The sequence below is a fragment of the Apteryx rowi genome, unplaced genomic scaffold (genome assembly GCF_003343035.1).
Source record: "Apteryx rowi isolate R43461 unplaced genomic scaffold, aptRow1 scaffold_483, whole genome shotgun sequence".
Lineage (NCBI taxonomy): Eukaryota > Metazoa > Chordata > Aves > Apterygiformes > Apterygidae > Apteryx > Apteryx rowi.
In genome coordinates this window covers 176,118-193,936 of record NW_020450742.1, presented here as the reverse complement: position 1 = coordinate 193,936, position 17,819 = coordinate 176,118, and the positions used below count along the sequence as shown (strand labels likewise).

The following is a 17,819-nucleotide window of genomic DNA, read 5'->3' as shown; positions in this document are numbered from 1 at the left end:
TTCCAAGAATTAAAGTAAACCTCAGGAGCCAGAGGCACACATTATGCTTGGCAGGAAAGCAACGACATCAAATGAGAACAGACATCGCTTACTAGTGTAACACAAGGTCACTAGGCACCAGTTTGAGAGCAGTGGTAACAAAAGGTCAAACGAGCACCTTTACCCTCATGGACTGGCTGAAATGCAAGACAAACACCTTGGGGCAATTTGAATTCAACTAATCCACTTACTGCCTGCACTTCTCACACTCCCCAGTAACCCAAAAGGGAGCGTATACTTCATCTCAAATGGTGGACATATTCAATTTCTATATCTCTGTAGACCTTGTCTTAAAGTCAAACACAGCCCCTCTCAACCACCCAAAATATAATGGTCAGGCATTTGCTGAAACAAAAATATAAAATGCTGATCATTACCCATGTCTTTTCAAACTGCGTATAAATACCTGATGAAAGGGAATAAGAAAGATAGACCAGACAGTACCCTGTGACAGGACAAGAAGCAACGGGCACAAACTGAAGTACAGAAAATTCCATTTAAACATAAGAAAACCTTTTTTTCCTGTGAGGGTGGTTGAGTACTGCAACAGGTTGCCCAGAAAGGTTGAAGAGTCTCCATCCTTGGAGATGATCAAAACCTGACTAGACATGATCCTGGGCAACCTGCTTTAGCTCACCCTGCTCTGAGCAGGGGGTTGGACAAGATGATCTCCAGAGGTGCCTGCCAGCCTCAGCAATTTGATGATCCTGTGATCTCTGGAAGATGAGGTGTGGTGAAACAGAAAATAAGCAGAAGCCCAGGTAGAAAGCACAAGTAATCAAATTACAAGGGCATATTTCAACTGTGGTCAAACACAAGTTTTCCCTCTTGCTATTAACTCTCTTCCTACCTTGGTATACATGGCATTCCCTGCTCCCAKCTCCCCCATTTCTTTCCCCAAGCCACATATTAATCAGCCATTAGCATATGAAAGGCGACTGGCTCAACACAGAGGAATTCTGACTAAACAGCAGTTCCAACAAAGAAGCCAAGCTGCTCCAAGCTATAAGTGAAAGGCCTCAAATCAAGCAAACCTGCTATCATGTTTTCTGGTAACACCTCTGTGTTCTTTCCCTCCATTACCACTCTTCAAAASTCTTTGAAGAATCAATGCAAAGTGTAATTTCATCTCAGAGCCTTTATTCCCTTCCCAGAAAAATAAGTGACCAAAAAAACAGACTTTTTAAATCCTTGACTTACTTCCCTTTCTGAAGGTAGCACATGCTTCAGCATATCCTTTGTGGGAGGCAGGGAATTATATCTTGGAGAATAGTCAAATTTAGTTGAAGCAGTGAGCACATTTTCTTCCTGAAAAATTGTACTTTGTGGGAGCCCTTATCTTTGATTACAGTGAACAAAGCCAGCAAAGCTCACTGCTTTTTCATTATTTAAAAACTTCCTGTAGGCATGAACTATTTAAAAGAGACCAGCTTATTCTGCTCTGGAAGAGGTCACACTAACGCTGTTAGGTCTTTTTGTATCAATCAGCATAGCAGTTTGTTAAAAGTGACAGAGTTCCTTCTCTCTCCTCTGGAAGCAGATCAAGGAGAGGTGGAGAGGAATGGGAAGGGAAAGGGAAAAAGAGAGCATTCATCTTAAACCCTACTTTCACATAGCAGAAACTAGAGCTCTTGAATTTTATTTCACAGATGCTGAACAAACCTGACACAAAACCAAAGTTATATCCAGAAGTTAAAATAATTAGTACTTTCACTTCTTGCAATTGCTAGTTTTCAGCTACACAGAGTAGTAAGGATGATTACAGAAACATTATTATTTTAACAAAACAGCACAGGCTTGCTATTTAACACAAGAATTTATTCAATGTAGCTTACTTGTATTTAGTGCATTCATATTTTCTCCTTCCTGTGCCTTTTAAGTTTTAGAAGTGGATATAATCAGATTTTCTCATTAAAGCATCCTTGGCCAACACTGGACATCAGAAAAATGATTGGTACTGAAGCATTAAAGAACAGTGAGCCAAAACAACATTGTTTTTCCCCTTCTGCTCCTCCAAAGCCATAATAGTCACCATTTTCTCCCTTTATCTTCCTTGACCTTCCAAAGCGTTAGTTCCATACAAGCAATTGCATCTTCACTGGAATTATGACCATCAACTAGGAAGAACAAAAAACATTAAGTGTTAGATTATATATTTCTTTATAAAAGAAATGCAGTGCTCTTCATTAAGAAGCTGAAGAACTGTTGCACATCTTAAGACAATACTTTGTATTCAGCCAGTTTTTGGTACAAATTCTTGCTACCAGGATTCAACATAATAGCACTATACTTCTAACGGTCCAATATTGTCTGGTAGTATTGTACTTTCCACTACATCCTGCTTCAATATACAGTCGAGCCTGGATTAGGCTAGCCAAAATAACTGGCTTTGGAAAGCCAACCTCTCATCCAAACTGTGCACTTTCAAATCAGAAGTTGGAAGAGTAACTAAAGAAAAACTGGTACTGCAACTAGACAATAAATTTCTAACTTTAGTTAAGGACAAAGATCTTCTGAAATACTCCACAAAATTCCAACAGAATGGAGTTAAAAGATTTAAATTATGTATGATATACATTTTTATAATAGGTTTAGCCAAAATTTAGTAAGTCAATGACTTGCAGTTACAAGTATACACATGCTTTATCCAATTCCTGTAATTACTGGATAAACAATGGAAAGATTTTCATGTATGTTTTCTGAAACACAACGGCAGTCATCCAAATAACAAATGCATACAGTTCTCATTAATTGGCAGTAAACGCAGGCATCAGGAGACCCTTCCTAACAGAAAGTCAAGCTCAGAAAGTGCTGGCTGACAGGAAAAACTACTGAAAGTTGAGCACTCCCTACTGAAAGCCATGGCTGCACAATGTGTCTCTCCTAGCAATTCTAGGATAGGTAGAGAACTGTCTTAATGTATTCAGTTGTCTCCTTCTACATGAAGAAGGATTTGTTTCACACTGACATATGTGAATTTGTACACCTCATTAAATTCTAAATGAGCTAATCAAAGGAAATTAAATCCTATATGGTTTAGTTTTTGTTCACTCAGATATCATTCTGAATGTAGGAGAAGTTTTAATAGAGGGACATCTCAGATGATCAGGTTTGGGACAGAGGCTAGTTACTCAGAAGCCAAGATAGCTGCAGAAGAAAAATCCAGTTCAGCATTTTCATCTGAAGGTGTCAAAATTCCCTCTCCATTTTATGTTTTTAACAAGTGGCTCAAAAAGCAAAAGGAAAGGCTTCCTAGCATTATAGGTCTGCATGTATTTCTCATCCAAAGAAAAAGTCACAACTGCTTCAGAGGAAAAACAAACAAACAAAAAGAACTACAATAACAACATGTAACACTAATTGATCGTAGGGAAAAATAATTCTTATATTAGATTTAATTAAGATGTTTCATTCTCCAAAGAAGCAAAGAACCTAAGCACTATCACAACAGAAGTAAAAGCTTTCAGCTTTCTCTTGTAAAACTTAAATGTTAATGATTCAAAGGCATTTTTTTGTAGGTAGCATAGATTCAGAAGCAAAAGATCTTCAAATGTTTAAAGACAAGTAGGTGCAATTCAGGCTGGCACAGCACAAATGTATTACATGAATACCTTCACTGGTAGGCTTTGTAAAAACTGTTCCTGCAATAGAGGCTGTACCATACAGAATCTATTTAGACTGGACCAAAAAAAAACCCTCACCAAAAAACCACCCAAAAGGCAAAACAAAACAAAAAAAACCACCACTGTGAAAGTTAGCTGAGGAGTTCATAGCTTATGACTGAAGTGGAACAGTTCCTAAGTTCGCCTGTTTCCAGAATCAGAAGACAGCTGATAATGACCTTGCAGGTTCTAGTTTTGTCTAGCTTTGTCTCCTAAATGAACTGTAATAGGACAGTTGACAAAAACCAGGTAGCAACTAGTTTACTTGTCATTAGGATAAAACAAAACAAAGACAATTCTGCCTTTCCCTTTTCACCTTCACTATCTTTCCTCAAAGAAGGCTGCAATTCTCACTCACTTCACCACATGTGAATAGTGCTCCACCTTGCCATTTAACCCTTTAGCTACCAGTTTTAACTGTGCAAGGAAGTATGACAGTCCCTGTATAAGTTAGGCTTTTCATGCAGTCAGCTGTTTGGCAAGGCTCAATTATTAAAACCTTAGTTTTCTAACTTTATGTGTTATTTGGTTTTTGATTCAAATCAACTACTTGATATACTGTAAATCAAAATATCTGAACAAGTGCAGCTCTTGTATCTTGGACTTCAAAAATCCTTGAGCTGAGACCCTTTAAAATCCCTTCCCAGTGATTCATTTTTGTTGCTTTCAGATAGTCAAGAAAAACCGGCAGTCAATTAAATTCAGAGCAAGTTAAATCACCACAAGCCTAACACTGTGACAGTGAAGGATGTTTCATTCTATTAACCGTAGGTTTATGAATAAAGCAAATCCAAACTTAAACGCTATTACCCTTCTCTTACGCAACACAAAGAAGCAGCACAAACCAATGTAAACCCAGGGAATGGAAGTCATGTGTCACATTCCCCCCCACCACTTTTTTTTTTTTTTTTTTTAGACTGTAGAGCTGCGTAGCTGCCATTTCAAGTTGGGGATGTAGCTCATTAGTGGTCAAAGATTAAATCTGAACTAAACCAGAAAAGTTTACTAAAGGCAGAGCTTGTAGAAATATCTTTGACACTCCCTGCCCCCCTGCTCCCCACACTATGCTATGTATCAGATTGTCAGAGCAAGGGAAGTCAGAGGATATTATGAGCTTTGAAGTGCAGCACCCAGTTATTTCATTGGATAGCAAATGCCATCCAGTTTTGCTCAACGCTGTGCAATGAAGTCTCATTAGCAAATAGATTGTCAGTGAAGCCTTCTGGAGAAAAATTAAGAACAAGTGTGCACCTGCCAGTTTATTAAAGTAAATTACACTGAGTATCTGAAATCAGAATAAAAACAGGTATTTAGAATGAAATGGTCAATCCAAAATACATCTGTTAAATGTACTGTTTAATTATGAAATGCACACTGTAGAACAGATTCATTGATTTGTCTTTGAGGGTGACTGAGCACTGGAATAGGTTGCCCAGAGAGGTTGTAGAGTCTCCATCCTTGGAGAGATTCAAAGGCCATCTGGACACAATCCTGGGCAACCTGCTCTAGGTGACCCTGCTTGAGCAGGGGGGTTGGACTAGATGATCTCCAGAGGTCCCTTCCAACCTCAACCATTCTGTGATTCTGTGAAAGCCAACCAAGAAATTTACTGTGATTTTACTATTGAAAACCAAGACTTGAACTGAAGAGCTCTTGTATCAGTACTAGCTAGCAAGTGAATCAGAAATAAAAATTAGCCTCGTCATACTATCTTTAGAATTTTGAGAATGCCCCTTCTACACAGGAAGGTAACTGGAACACTTTTAGATGGTGACCACTTTGACAAGTCAATCATCTTACTCTCACAGTATGTTCTCTACATTTACTATACTGTTGAAATAATGGTATCCAAGACAAAGACTTAAATATGAGCAAGTGTATTACCACATCTGCAGTTTTCTACATTATTCCTGTCTCCCATTTCATGATACAACATACTTATTGCTTAATAAGAACCTGGGCTCTTACCATCATCTTGACTAATTTTCCTGAGGTAGTCAGCCATTAGACTTTTAAGCGCTCTTTTATGAGGCAAACCTAGCCGATGAGGAAACATTACTGATGTGTCCACTATCGTGTCATGAATTAGCTGGAAAAGAGCAAAGACCGCATTAATGATTACACATCCAGTTATAGTCTTTCATCTGCTTCTATTTATTAGAGAAATCCCAGCCAGCATCTAAACCCTTTCCTTTCTGCGGAATATTCTCAAGTTTATCCCTGAGCCATACACACTATGCTATCTATCCTCTGTTCTTCTGTTCATTATAGAATGACAAACTCTTGGGCAAAAACTGTAGAAAAAATATGTTCTGTAGTGATTTCTGTACACTGCATTAATATTTATTCACTAGTTGTATATACAGAATGAACATTACTAACTATTTTCAGATAGGCAGCTAATACCATACTGTTTTTATGGAAGTTACAAAAGAAAAATTCATCCTGTTAAGGCTATCTGGCTATAAGCCTATTCATCCTGTTAAAGCTATAATAGGAATCTTGTTCAGGCTAAATTCCTGCTTCATCAGTAATAAGACTATGAGAAGTCTGCAGATGGTTATCTCCCTCATGGAATACTGCTGCCATTGATAGGTCGTTGCATAATTCACATTTCTGGGACTAAGGTGAATACTTCATTGGCAGCACAATTGTTTACATAGATTCTGAGAACATCAACATTACCTGAATCTTCACCAACTGAAACATTTGCGGTCATGAGTTCAGTGAGACCAAAAGGAACAGAGTTCTAGGCTTTTACCAAGCCAGTAATAAGGATAATATTATTCAATGGTGATGTACGGTTGCCTGGCTAGAAGCACAAAACAGCAAAGTAGAAAGCCCAAACCTCAAAGTCTTTACTGTACTGTGTTTACATATACATCTCTTCCTTACCTGAATTGAATAAGATATTACTTTTAACACAGCTACCGTTTAACAAGTCAACTATATTTTACATCTTCATCATTCCCTTTCAAGATTTGTTAGATGACAGTAATATTACAAGTAACTACCTCTTAGAATTTGCTTCAAACAATTAAAACCTGTATATTTTACCTTGAGAGCAAATAAATCATTTTCTAAGCTGTGTCCAATTAAAATTGTATCTGCACTGAACAAGTTCAGCAGTATTGCCTGTACATCCCGAAGAGATGTTGTGGTATTCTTCAGATCATCCTCYGTTACTCCAGAGAATCTAAGGACAGATTTTGAACAGTTTCACCAACTGAGAAGGGAAAGAAATACCTTGAAGAACAAGATCTATAGCAGTCATTTCCCCAATAGCTAAGCTGACCCTGGCCAGCTTTGAAATCACACAGTGTTGAAGTTAATCAGACCACAAGGCATATTTTTATTTTTTTCTTCTCCTAGATGATTTAAGATGAACTAAGTTAGGTGACCTTAAATTAACTTAGCTCTATCACTACAAGCAATTTAACTTGTCTTTGTAAGTGTGGACCAAAGAGAGAGCTCTAAGCAAACAAATCTCACTGAAGAAGCAGGCATGCATTATGCTGGTTTTCCTCTAACTTTTTACAGTGAGGCTCAAAAGCTGCATTTCATCTACAGGCAGTTGCAAGGCTTCAAGAACTGACAGAAGTATAAAAYGTTTCTTCCAAATAACTGATCTCAGATAAAAACCAAGTAGGAATACTGTCCACAAGTGATCTGCACTAAATCCAGTCAAATCTTGTTAAACTGTACAGACAAAAAATTAAAAATCTGATGGTCTCAATGCATGGCTTATGACTATTCTGCTTTTCAGTGGGAGTACATTTACAGACAATATTTGCATTTGCTCTTACTTTTAGGAAATTTAGCAAGTTCTGGTAGGTTCAACTTGACTTTTTTCTGCTTTCTTTAAAAAAAATTTTTCAAATGTTGAAAAGATGAAATGTTTTGAAGAGAAAAATCCTTCTTAATTGCATTTATCAGAATGAAAGACTCATTCATGACTGAGGATCTCCACATTATGTTACTAGAAACAGACATTTTAGAGAAGTAGGTTCCTTTTTATATAGTTATCAGTTAATTTATCAAGTCTAATCTTGAAGTATTATAGACTGATTAATAATACACATACCTCATATTGTAGTCTATGACTTCACCATCAGGTTTAACAAATGAATCATAGACAACCTGCAGCTTAGAATCAACCACTGTCACTCTAGTAAGCTCCAAGCCTTGTGTTGTGTAACACTAGGAGAAAAAAGTAAACTTAACAAGTGTTTATACAGCAATGCTTTTTCCTTATGGTATAAGTTGTATAGAGAGCAGAATTGGCTGCCAACTCAAAAAATCCAAATAACTTTGCTCACTACAGACTCAGCACTGAAGTCTAGTCACTTAATGACTTGTCAGAGTTCTGCATGCCTCTCAGAGTCACGAGTGCCACAAACTGCAGCACCCAGGAAACCGTCTCATAAGCGGCAACATAGTTAACTGAATCAAACTAAGTTACTCATACCATCTCGCAGTCCAGAGCATATACACCATAGTTTCCATCAAAAGGAGGTGATTTAATAAATGTCTTCATGAAGCCTTCCAGGTTTTCCCTTCTCCCATCATGAACATGAAGCTGCAAAGTTTCCATTAGTATTAAAAAGCAAGTTTGCTAAATATATCTTACCCAAATTGCCAGACAATTTGTTTCTTTAACAGACTAAGGAGCATATATAGAATATTTCTTGATCAGTATTTGCCATGTAATTTACTAAGCCCTAGTAAGGAACCTAAAAGGATTTTACCCAACTGTTTGCAGAAAGCTGACTCAGCTCCAAGTCAAATGGACACAAAAAGCAAAACCAAAATATTGCATTAAGCCCTCAGAGCATTATCATACCTTTGCAACCTGACACCCAGCAGATCCAACTATTCCCTCACAACAGTTATAGCGTTTTTCCAAACCACCTGGAACTGCCAAAAAAGAGAAGTTGAAAAGTGAGCAGTTTTTGCAGGAACTGGCAATATGGAAAGCAAGTAGCAGCCTTGCTCCTTCTCTCAAGCTTCTTTTTCCACTTTCTCCTGAGAGTGCACTATGGAAAGAGGCAATTTGGAATACAGTTTGGTCCCAGCCATGACAAGACAAACTGTACATCATTCCCTCCCCAGATCAGGTTTCTTATCAAAGAATGGGAGATAGATCTGTAGTACATAGAAGGAGGTTCTCCTTATGTATCTATTTAGTGTAGCCTCCAAGTATTTGAGGAGTCTCTCAGAAAAGATGACAAAGCTCATTTAGAAGTTCATGCAAGACCACGTAGTGAATACTTTTCTACCTTCTTCCCACAGGGTTTCATTAATGCCAAGCTCCTCAAAGGTAAAGCATATGCAGAGAAAAATGACTTCATGGATAGCAATGTTCCCAAGAGAATAGCAAACTTATCTCAGTTGAGCCTTGTGCAAAAGAAGTTTCATACTCTGATCATGTTCACTTTTAATAACAGATGTTACGACTTATAATGGCTTCCACAAAGACTAAATACCAATGATACTTGCCTTTTTGTTCTAATACTCTACCAGAATGGTAATTGCATTCTTCTTTACGTGCATGTTTTCCTGATGAAGTAACTGTGTATACTTTGCCACACCTACAGCACACTCTTCTGAAAGCTGAAAAAAAGATAATGAAGTATATTTCCTAGCTGGCTTGTCAAAAAGTTCAAACATGCTGAACAGGTGAAATTATTTATTCCTTACAGGTGAAATAAAAGTTACATGTATAGCAATTTGCTAGAGTGGAGCAACGATATGTAAGTATAGTTTCCCAAGACTAGCCAAGCATGGGAAAAGATAAAGTTCCATTCTAGTGCAGTAAGAAAAATCAAGCTTATCTGAAGTTTCTTCCATCATTCTGTTATAACAACAATTAGTGAATAAAATACTTGTGAAACTTCATGGTTTAGTAATGAAAGCTTGAGAATTCACTTGCAGTCCAACAGCTAAATATAGAACACTACTGCAAGGTATATTTTGTTATCTGCATATTTTACTTTCCTGTGTAACCACTGAGTCAGGTTCAAGTTTGTTATAATCTAGTAGACAGTTTCACTTACCATCACATACAGCTTTTTTTATAATCCCATTAAATATAGCACTACCATTTTTTTCAGGATTTGGTCGAGGGAAGTTATTTTCATTCAGTTGTTCCTTAGTCAGCAGATAGTCTTTTAAAAGTTCGTATAGAGCAGCACCTGTAAGATCTAAATAAAGAAATTTCCATTCTTAATGAATATTAGACCAAATTTAAGCAACACTTAAATATCCTAGTACTTCCAAAATAAAATGAAACTGAAATCTTGATGTATACCATGGTTTACAAGCCAAAGTTGTAAGTTCATCTCTCAGCACAATTAGAAGTGATCAGAAGTGAAGCATTGCTCATAACTAAGAAACTGCACAATGTTGAATTCTCAGTCATTCCACAAAGGCTTCACACGTAATACTAAAAACTTGCTCTTTTCAAACAGAAGTTCAACATTTTTTCCCTAAGTTAGAAGAATGAATCTTCAGATATAAGCAGCAGATTGTGTTGCACCCTTCACTAATTACTTATGGCTAATACATAAAACTTTACCAAAAGCAGGGTAACATTTTCATGGTAAAATAAACCCAGTTATATGCTGAAGTRGAGAACTGACATCTTCCTTCTCCCTTACCATTCTTCTCCTCTGACTTCATGGATCCAGTTCCACTCATAGATTTGCCGTCACTAAGCTGACCTGAAAGCAGGAAAACATATTTTTACCATATCTTCTTACGTTCTGATTTCCTGTTGAAGTTCTAAGCAGATATATAGAATTAAAACATCAATATTTCTTTCAAGTGATAAATTCTTCTGCAGAAATGTAAATATGCAGAAGTATCTTTAGTGAAGTAAAACTAAGTAATTCTTATTAGACCATTCCTCCCTCATTCTGATTTCTGCACATGCAACTCATTTAAAAAACTTTATTGAAAGAAAGACTACCATGATCCCTCAGCTTTTTGAGGGTCTTCACAGCAATATTCAGGTACATGTTTTTACTGCCACAACGATCATAAATGGATTTTTCTTCTATCAGGGCCTATATTAAAAAAAAAAAGTTAGTGTAGTACTGTATGTTTTTATCAACCCCAACATTTAGAATCTCAGATTTTGAACCTAGAGGTGGAGACATGTTTAAGTAGTACCCCAAATCCAAAGTGCAACACAAGACACTAAGCAAGATGAATGAGTCAGAGTCACCTAGAAAGACAATTTAAGCACCTATGAAGGAAAAGTCAGACTTGCATGGAAGATAAATGTGCCAATCAGAATTTAAATCCTACCCAGCATTATTACAGTACTTCCTGACCTAGAAATGTAACTTTCCTTTTGCAGAGTTGTAAGAGAGAGAGATGAAATGAAGTTCCACCAGCTGTGCAACTATGAAGAAAACCACCACACTGGAACTAAGGAATATAGTTTATTAATCTTTTGGGGGAAGGAGAAAAAAAAAGGCTCTTTCCTGGTTTTATTTCACTCTTTACTATCTATATAGTTAACAGATGATAAGCCCATTTCAGCTATAAACAGTGCCTTCTAACAGAATCACTACAGCAGCTACAATCTGCAAGTCCAAAGAGCAGAAGAAAAGAAGATGGAAAGCTGAGAGATAATATTGGGAAGTTACAGCAAAGATAAAAGAAACATTATTTTGTGGGAATGAAAAGGCAACCATACCAAGATATGCTGCATAATATAGGGAATGCAGAATAAATGGTAGAGCAGTAACATCTAATGTTTTAGAAGTTTTTTATTTCAGGTGTAATTAAACATACACACAGTCTTATCAGGACACCTTCATAAAACCTTTCAATTTCCAGCATGCAAGAAATTCAGATCATCTGAAGGTTATGTGCCAGCAGCCTGTATCTGTTGGTTATAAATTTGAGTACTGCTTGATGTTGTGTAAACAGTTAATACAAGATCAAAATGATTGAGAGTTTTATGGCTTTTCAAGAACATGTTTCTTCCTGCCCTGAACAGGTGATTACAGGCCTTGAAGTTATATTTACATTCCAGGAAACCTTMCATAGTCACATGAAGATTTTTATTTTCTACTTTCATACTTTAAAAGAAAGCTCTTCTGTTTTCCTACTTAAGGTTCATGTCATCTTAGAAGATAATCAGTAGCGCTAAAGACAAAAGTTTTTATTTTGGGAAAACTGGAAATCATTGATAAGAATGGAAAAAGCATTAGACCCAGTATATTTTAACTTCTGCTTGCTGAAAGGCTGAAATGTTTGCCTTTTTAAAAAAAAAATACCACCACCCTGTGCAAGATAAGACCTACTGACTTAATGAATTAAGAGGAGGAACTGTAAAGACCTATAACACTTCCAAACATTGCAAACCTTGTCAATAGCTTCATTCACTGTGCTACAAATTTTGAAGTATTCTTCAAGAAAGAAACTGAAATATCGCTGTCTTATGTCATGTGCTACTTTGGATCCTGATTCTGGAATGGAAGGCCTTTTTCCAGTAGAAACCTTAAAAAAAAAGTATCTAGTCAACATGCAGCAAAAAACAACCCTAAGAACTGAACAGTTTATACATGTCCTTGTGTACAAAGGGAAAGAGGGTGATGCTTATCATTGTCACAACCTAGTTTCAACTTTAATGGGGCATGTAGTAACCCATGCAGGAAACAAGAAGTCTCATATTTGAAATATAAAGCATGAAGTAATCCAGACTTCCTATTCTAGAAAAATGTACAATATCTATAATCAGAACTAAGCCATAACATCTCACAGTTTTAATTAGAAAGCAAATCTTGTAATTTATTCTACCCAAGAAATCTTCACTACCCTCTGCTTTATAAAAAAGCCTCAAGTCATTTTTATGAGTAGAACCTATCTGATACTGCGCCACTCAAAAAAAACAGTGCAAAGTTTGTGTTAACAAACCAAAACAAACTACACTGACTTTTTGAAAAAAGTTCCTTGAAAATGATTTATAAGGATATTTCTTTTAAAGCCAAATAAAACCTTTCATCCAAACATTATCTGCTGCTGTTTAAGGCACAGTAACCAACATGCAAGCAGGAGTTGTTTGGAAAAAAGGTGTACTTAATTCTCCCATCACAACCACCTGGATTAACAATTTATCTACAAAGTTGCTTATATCTGTAGCTACTAGAGGCAGGAAAACAAAAGTATAATTTTAATGGCAACTTGATTTAGTCAGAGAGAAAAGCAATGCCATTAGCTGCCATTAGAATGATGAGAATCCCCTAATACAGTAATAAAAAATTACAGAATTAATAGGATTTTCTTCCCCTGTCCCTCCCTCCAAATGCAGAGGATAACACAAATGCACTCTCTCACTACGGCAAGTTATGCCATCTTCCTGATTATGTTACTTCTCCTTTTTCTTTCTGATACGTAAGTGTTGATTGGCCTGAGGCTGTTTGATCCGGGTATAAGTTCTTTTGAGGAAACTGCTGCAAACAAAAACACTTACTTTTTGATGAGATGCCTGGAAGTAGGGGTCCTGACAARGAGTGACAGCACAATGTTCAGTCACTGAGAAACACTGCATAAAACAAAGTTAGAAGAGTTTTAAGTGATTTCTCATGAATTACAAAACTGAAAAATCATTTCTGTCATAAAAAAATGCATCAGCTGTTAGTAAATGGGCAACAATTATGGAGAAGAACAGGTAGAAGCCCCTAGCTGAAGTTCTACCAATAGATCAATAAAGCTTTGAATATTACTGCATGACTTGCTACAAAACCATACAAGTAGCTTTGACTTGAAAATAACGCTTAATACACACAGTAAATAGGTATTTTTAAAAAGTTATATTGGTATATCACACTATTGAAGTCCTTACTATCTAATACTGTCTTAAATTAATAGTAGTTTCTCACTTCTACTCCCATCTATATGCCATCTACATCTACAAATTCTGCAGCAGTAACTCAACAGTACCTTACATGGCACAGGAACAATCCTTTTAAACGAACTATTAGAAAGTCTGCACGGCACTGCTGTTGTAGTATTTCCTTCCAGTAGTACACATAGTTGACTACTGCTGGTTTCAACAGGCTGAACTTCAAGCAAATTTAAACAGTCTGAAACAAACAAGAGATACAGATTAAACCTAATCCCTAGCAGTAAACTTTATCATTCAAATTCCATTAATCTGGAATTTGAATACTTCAGAGCTACTTTGGTAAAGCAGGGAAAAGTAAACTAAACTGTGGAAGCAAACCTTGAACTTAAGAAACACATTAAGATTTCACTTCTGGCAAATGATTTTCTGCAAAATGTCCTCCAATGTTTTGGAGATTATATAACAGCTCAAAGACATTAGAATAAGCAGCTGTGCAAGTCAAGTTAAAGACCATCTTTAAGTTGTAATGGCTATGATTTTTAAGCAATTATTTGTCCATCCTCCCTGCCCCCCCCCCAAAAGCATGCTAGCAAAGGGGAAAAAATCATGAAAAACACCTTTTTAATTTCACCTTCCAATTCAATCAGTAAGTGCTTTAAAGCATTGTTTAACTTTTGAAAGTCAGGAAAACTACAGACCTCAGAAAGAAACTGTCATAAGATTCTAGAGCCAGGGTATCAGCACTTGACTTGCATTCATTGCACTTAATCATACTTGCACCAGCATCTATCATACAGCAAGACTGCTACACTGCAGGAGATACATTAGTCCATTTTAACTTTTATTCATAAAGAATGCATACAGAGGCAGAATGACTCAATTTAATGTGAAAATGGTTTTACAGCATCTGTATAAAAACACAAATAAAACTACATGGTAGTATTTACAGGAGTTTAGTTACTAGATAAATTACTGCCATTATAAATGCAAGCTAAAAAAGTAGAACAGTTAGAGGGGAATGACTGTTTAACTAATGTTAGATAGAGAAAATAACTTCTATTCTAAGATTTTTCACATATGAAAGAATTTAAAGAGAAAAGAACACAGTTTTCAAGAGACAATGGACACATTGTTTCAGTCAGCCTGAACACCTGAGACTAAACCTAACAGTTGATACCCATGCTAAAAGCAAAAAGTCTCAATTTTGTTTTTCCATCCTTTCCATTCATGTATCAAAGACTTTCAAGATAACAAGTATTTTTCAGGATTTTGGCACAAACTGTACACGTTCAAAGATTTTAACACAAAGTACCTGTCCCCAATCCACTAGGGCTTCCAAATACTTCAAAGATAACCTTGTATTTGGATATGACGGCTATCTGCACAAGCTAACTGCCTACCATCATTCGACTCACAGCTAACATTCACCATAAAAGTGAAGGAAATGCATTCAAGAGACACCTGACACAAACAAACTTTAGTTTGTCAAACCTATGGATCATGTTGTCATACCCGTTGGTCCTATGCTTTGAACTTCAGTAGTAGACAACTCAGACATAGTTTTCTTCTGTCCAGAAGTTGTAGCAAAAAAAGCTTGTTCATTTTTACCAGCAGCTGTGAACTCCACTGTTTCTTGTTGGATTCTTGCGTTATCACCCTGTTGTGGAAGAGATGCTCTGAAAGGCACAATTTCTTTTTTGTTATGTACCTGAAATGCATACACACAAAAATAGATGAATTAATATTCAAGCAGTTCTATCTCACAGCAAGATGGTGTTAAAGTTAACACTACGTCTTAAAACTGAATCTGCTATCAGCTCAGCATGCCGCCTTGAGAAGGAAAGGACAAAGCTGCAAGAGCACTGGAAAGGGTAAGAGGCTTAAAGAAATATGCCTGTTATTAATATGGCCACCTAAAGTAGTCTAAGAAAAGAGCAAGAAACACTTTTGCTTTGCTCATACTATCAGTCTGCACTCCAAACTGACTTTTCAAGGCTCTCTTCATTAGTTTCAGCAGCTCAAGGCAGCTGCTTACTTCACCTATGCCAGGAACCAATTCTAAGTACTACAGGATCACATATTTGCAACAACTTTTAACAGAAGCAGTTATGAGGAATTTGTTTTCATTCATTTCAAAATATTTTTACAATTAGATTACAAGACAGAACCTCAGCCAACCTGAAATCAACACGAGTCTACTGATACTAAATAGAGCTATGTCAAACCTCAGCCTATTACAAGATTATAACTCACATCAAATTTTGCAGTGTGTGCAATTCTTTTCTTTTGTCCAGGAACATTTACTTTAGTTTCTAATAAATCTAGATCCACGTTTCCTCCAAGGGCCTATTAAAAATAAGAATAGGCTATTTAGACCAACCATTATTTAAGTTCTAGATTTTAGTAATATTTTCATGACCAAATCACTCCAGCATGTCAGGACATTCACAGTCAAAAAACTCACCAGRAAAATTATAGTTCTGTTGTACCTGACAGTTATTCTACACTCAGAACAGTTCAGCCATAGAGCTCTGAATATCACTGCCTAAGCTTCAAAGTTCATAAATTTGTTTGAGAGGAATAGGGAACAGGGAACTACTAAATGTGCAACCACCTCTAAGATTTTGCTTATCATAAGACTAAGAATGCTAACCCCAAAGCAGTGAGCAATTCAGGGCAGTTCCCTACTTCAGTAAACATGTAGATCTTCCATTATCATGCTAGTCTAAAAAGATAAACAGTTCCTTTTAACTTTCTCTGCTAGTACTACAGGCTCAAATCCTTAACACTTACTAACACATACTTTGGAAAGTGTACCTGAACTTGGCTATACATTGTTTCCTTTCCTCATATGCTTACAAAAAAGCAAGCAGAAAAAAGAAAACAAAATACCTGCTTATCACCTTTCTTTTGTGCTTCTCTTTCAAATTCATAGAAAATTCTCCGACACTCTTCTATAGGATCATCTGATTCCGAGAGCTCTGTATCCCCCTCACTAGATTCCACTTCCTCAGAAGATGAATTAAATACAGTCATTTCACTTTCTTTGTTCGCACATGCAGTTTCAACAAAACTTTTTTTATTACCCTTTTTGTTCAGACCTGTATTATGGCAAGCCTCCTTGCCCACATTTAAGTAATCAGTCAGATGAGGGTTCATATCTTCTAGAATATCATTACCTTTATTTTCTTCTATGCTCTGAATTTTCTCTGTATTTACTGTTGTTTCCTCATGATCTCCTCCTAATACAGTTTCATCTTTTGATGAGTAGCCAGCGTTCAAGACAAACTGTGCTGCTCTTTTGCTAGTCAGACAGTTTTCATTAGTGCTATGTCCCTGAACAGATGCTTCAACCAGCATATTAATTTCTGTATTCTCTTGTTTCAGAATGTCCTTCTGCATATCTGCTTCAAAACAAATAGCTGAAGAYGTATGTTTTTCCTTGGAATAAGCAAGGGCATTTCTTTTCTCCCTAAGATTATCTGAAACCTTTGGTATTTCGATGTTCATATCAGGCAAATATATCTTATTAGTTTCTGGAAAAACATCATCTAGTTTTTTAGACGTATTTAAATCTCCGCCATTCTTTTGTAAAGTGACTATTTCCTCTGATTTTTCTACTGTACACTTCGGAATGTTTGCTGTATCACTAGCATGCAGTTTTTCTGCACATATTACAGCAGCCAGTTTTTCTTCCTTATTACAGTTTTTACAGTTCCCAGTTATTCTTGGCTTTTTATTAACACTGAGTGGAGGCACGTCAATGACAAGATCATATTCATCATCAGATTCTTGAAGTTTTATTTCAAGTTTCACAGTGGAAGAGTTTCTTGACCTCTTTGTGGATCCACATCTACTCCTAAATGGTGACATCTTTGAACTCCCCTCCTGATATTCACATTGAAATACTTCCTCTGCCTTACATGTCTGCTTAGCATTTTCATCCTCTTTCTTTATTGAAGAAACAAGGAGACCTGCAAAATAATTCACTAGAAAGTTATATTCAAGAAAGTTGTTGGACATCCATGACAATGTATTTTTCAAGTTAAAAAAAAAGCCAATATTATTCCAGTACTTAGAAACTGAATCTACATGACATTTGTATGCTAAAAACCATACAATGACTTAATTAGGAGAAAGTGTCTTATTTTTCTTAAGACCATTTTTACAGGTCAAAGTGTTTTTAATCATTTCATCTCAAGGACTGTACTATGAGAGTTCCTTCTGTTCTTCAACTTCAATCTTAACCAAATCTA

The 17,819-nt window shown here is 36.4% G+C and overlaps 1 protein-coding gene across 5 annotated transcripts; it reads right to left on the bottom strand.

Moving 5' to 3' along the window:
• Positions 1-1,680: 1,680 nt before the first annotated feature.
• LOC112972340 (RNA exonuclease 1 homolog) lies at positions 1,681-17,535 on the bottom strand. 5 transcript variants are annotated; one of them, XM_026078712.1, is made up of 16 exons: positions 16,456-17,535; positions 15,817-15,909; positions 15,076-15,271; positions 13,659-13,801; positions 13,189-13,260; positions 12,081-12,215; positions 10,672-10,768; positions 10,361-10,423; positions 9,758-9,904; positions 9,201-9,314; positions 8,545-8,618; positions 8,170-8,280; positions 7,786-7,901; positions 6,759-6,897; positions 5,670-5,790; positions 1,681-2,156 (listed from the first exon to the last, which is right to left on the bottom strand). In XM_026078712.1, exons 1-16 carry the CDS (start codon positions 17,434-17,436, stop codon positions 2,068-2,070), a joined length of 2,691 nt encoding a protein of 896 aa, XP_025934497.1. In that variant the 5' UTR covers positions 17,437-17,535; the 3' UTR covers positions 1,681-2,067. The 5 variants fall into 5 exon arrangements, with proteins under 5 accessions (XP_025934497.1, XP_025934500.1, XP_025934501.1 ...); XM_026078715.1 differs by lacking the exon at positions 8,170-8,280; XM_026078716.1 differs by lacking the exon at positions 12,081-12,215.
• Positions 17,536-17,819: the final 284 nt, after the last annotated feature.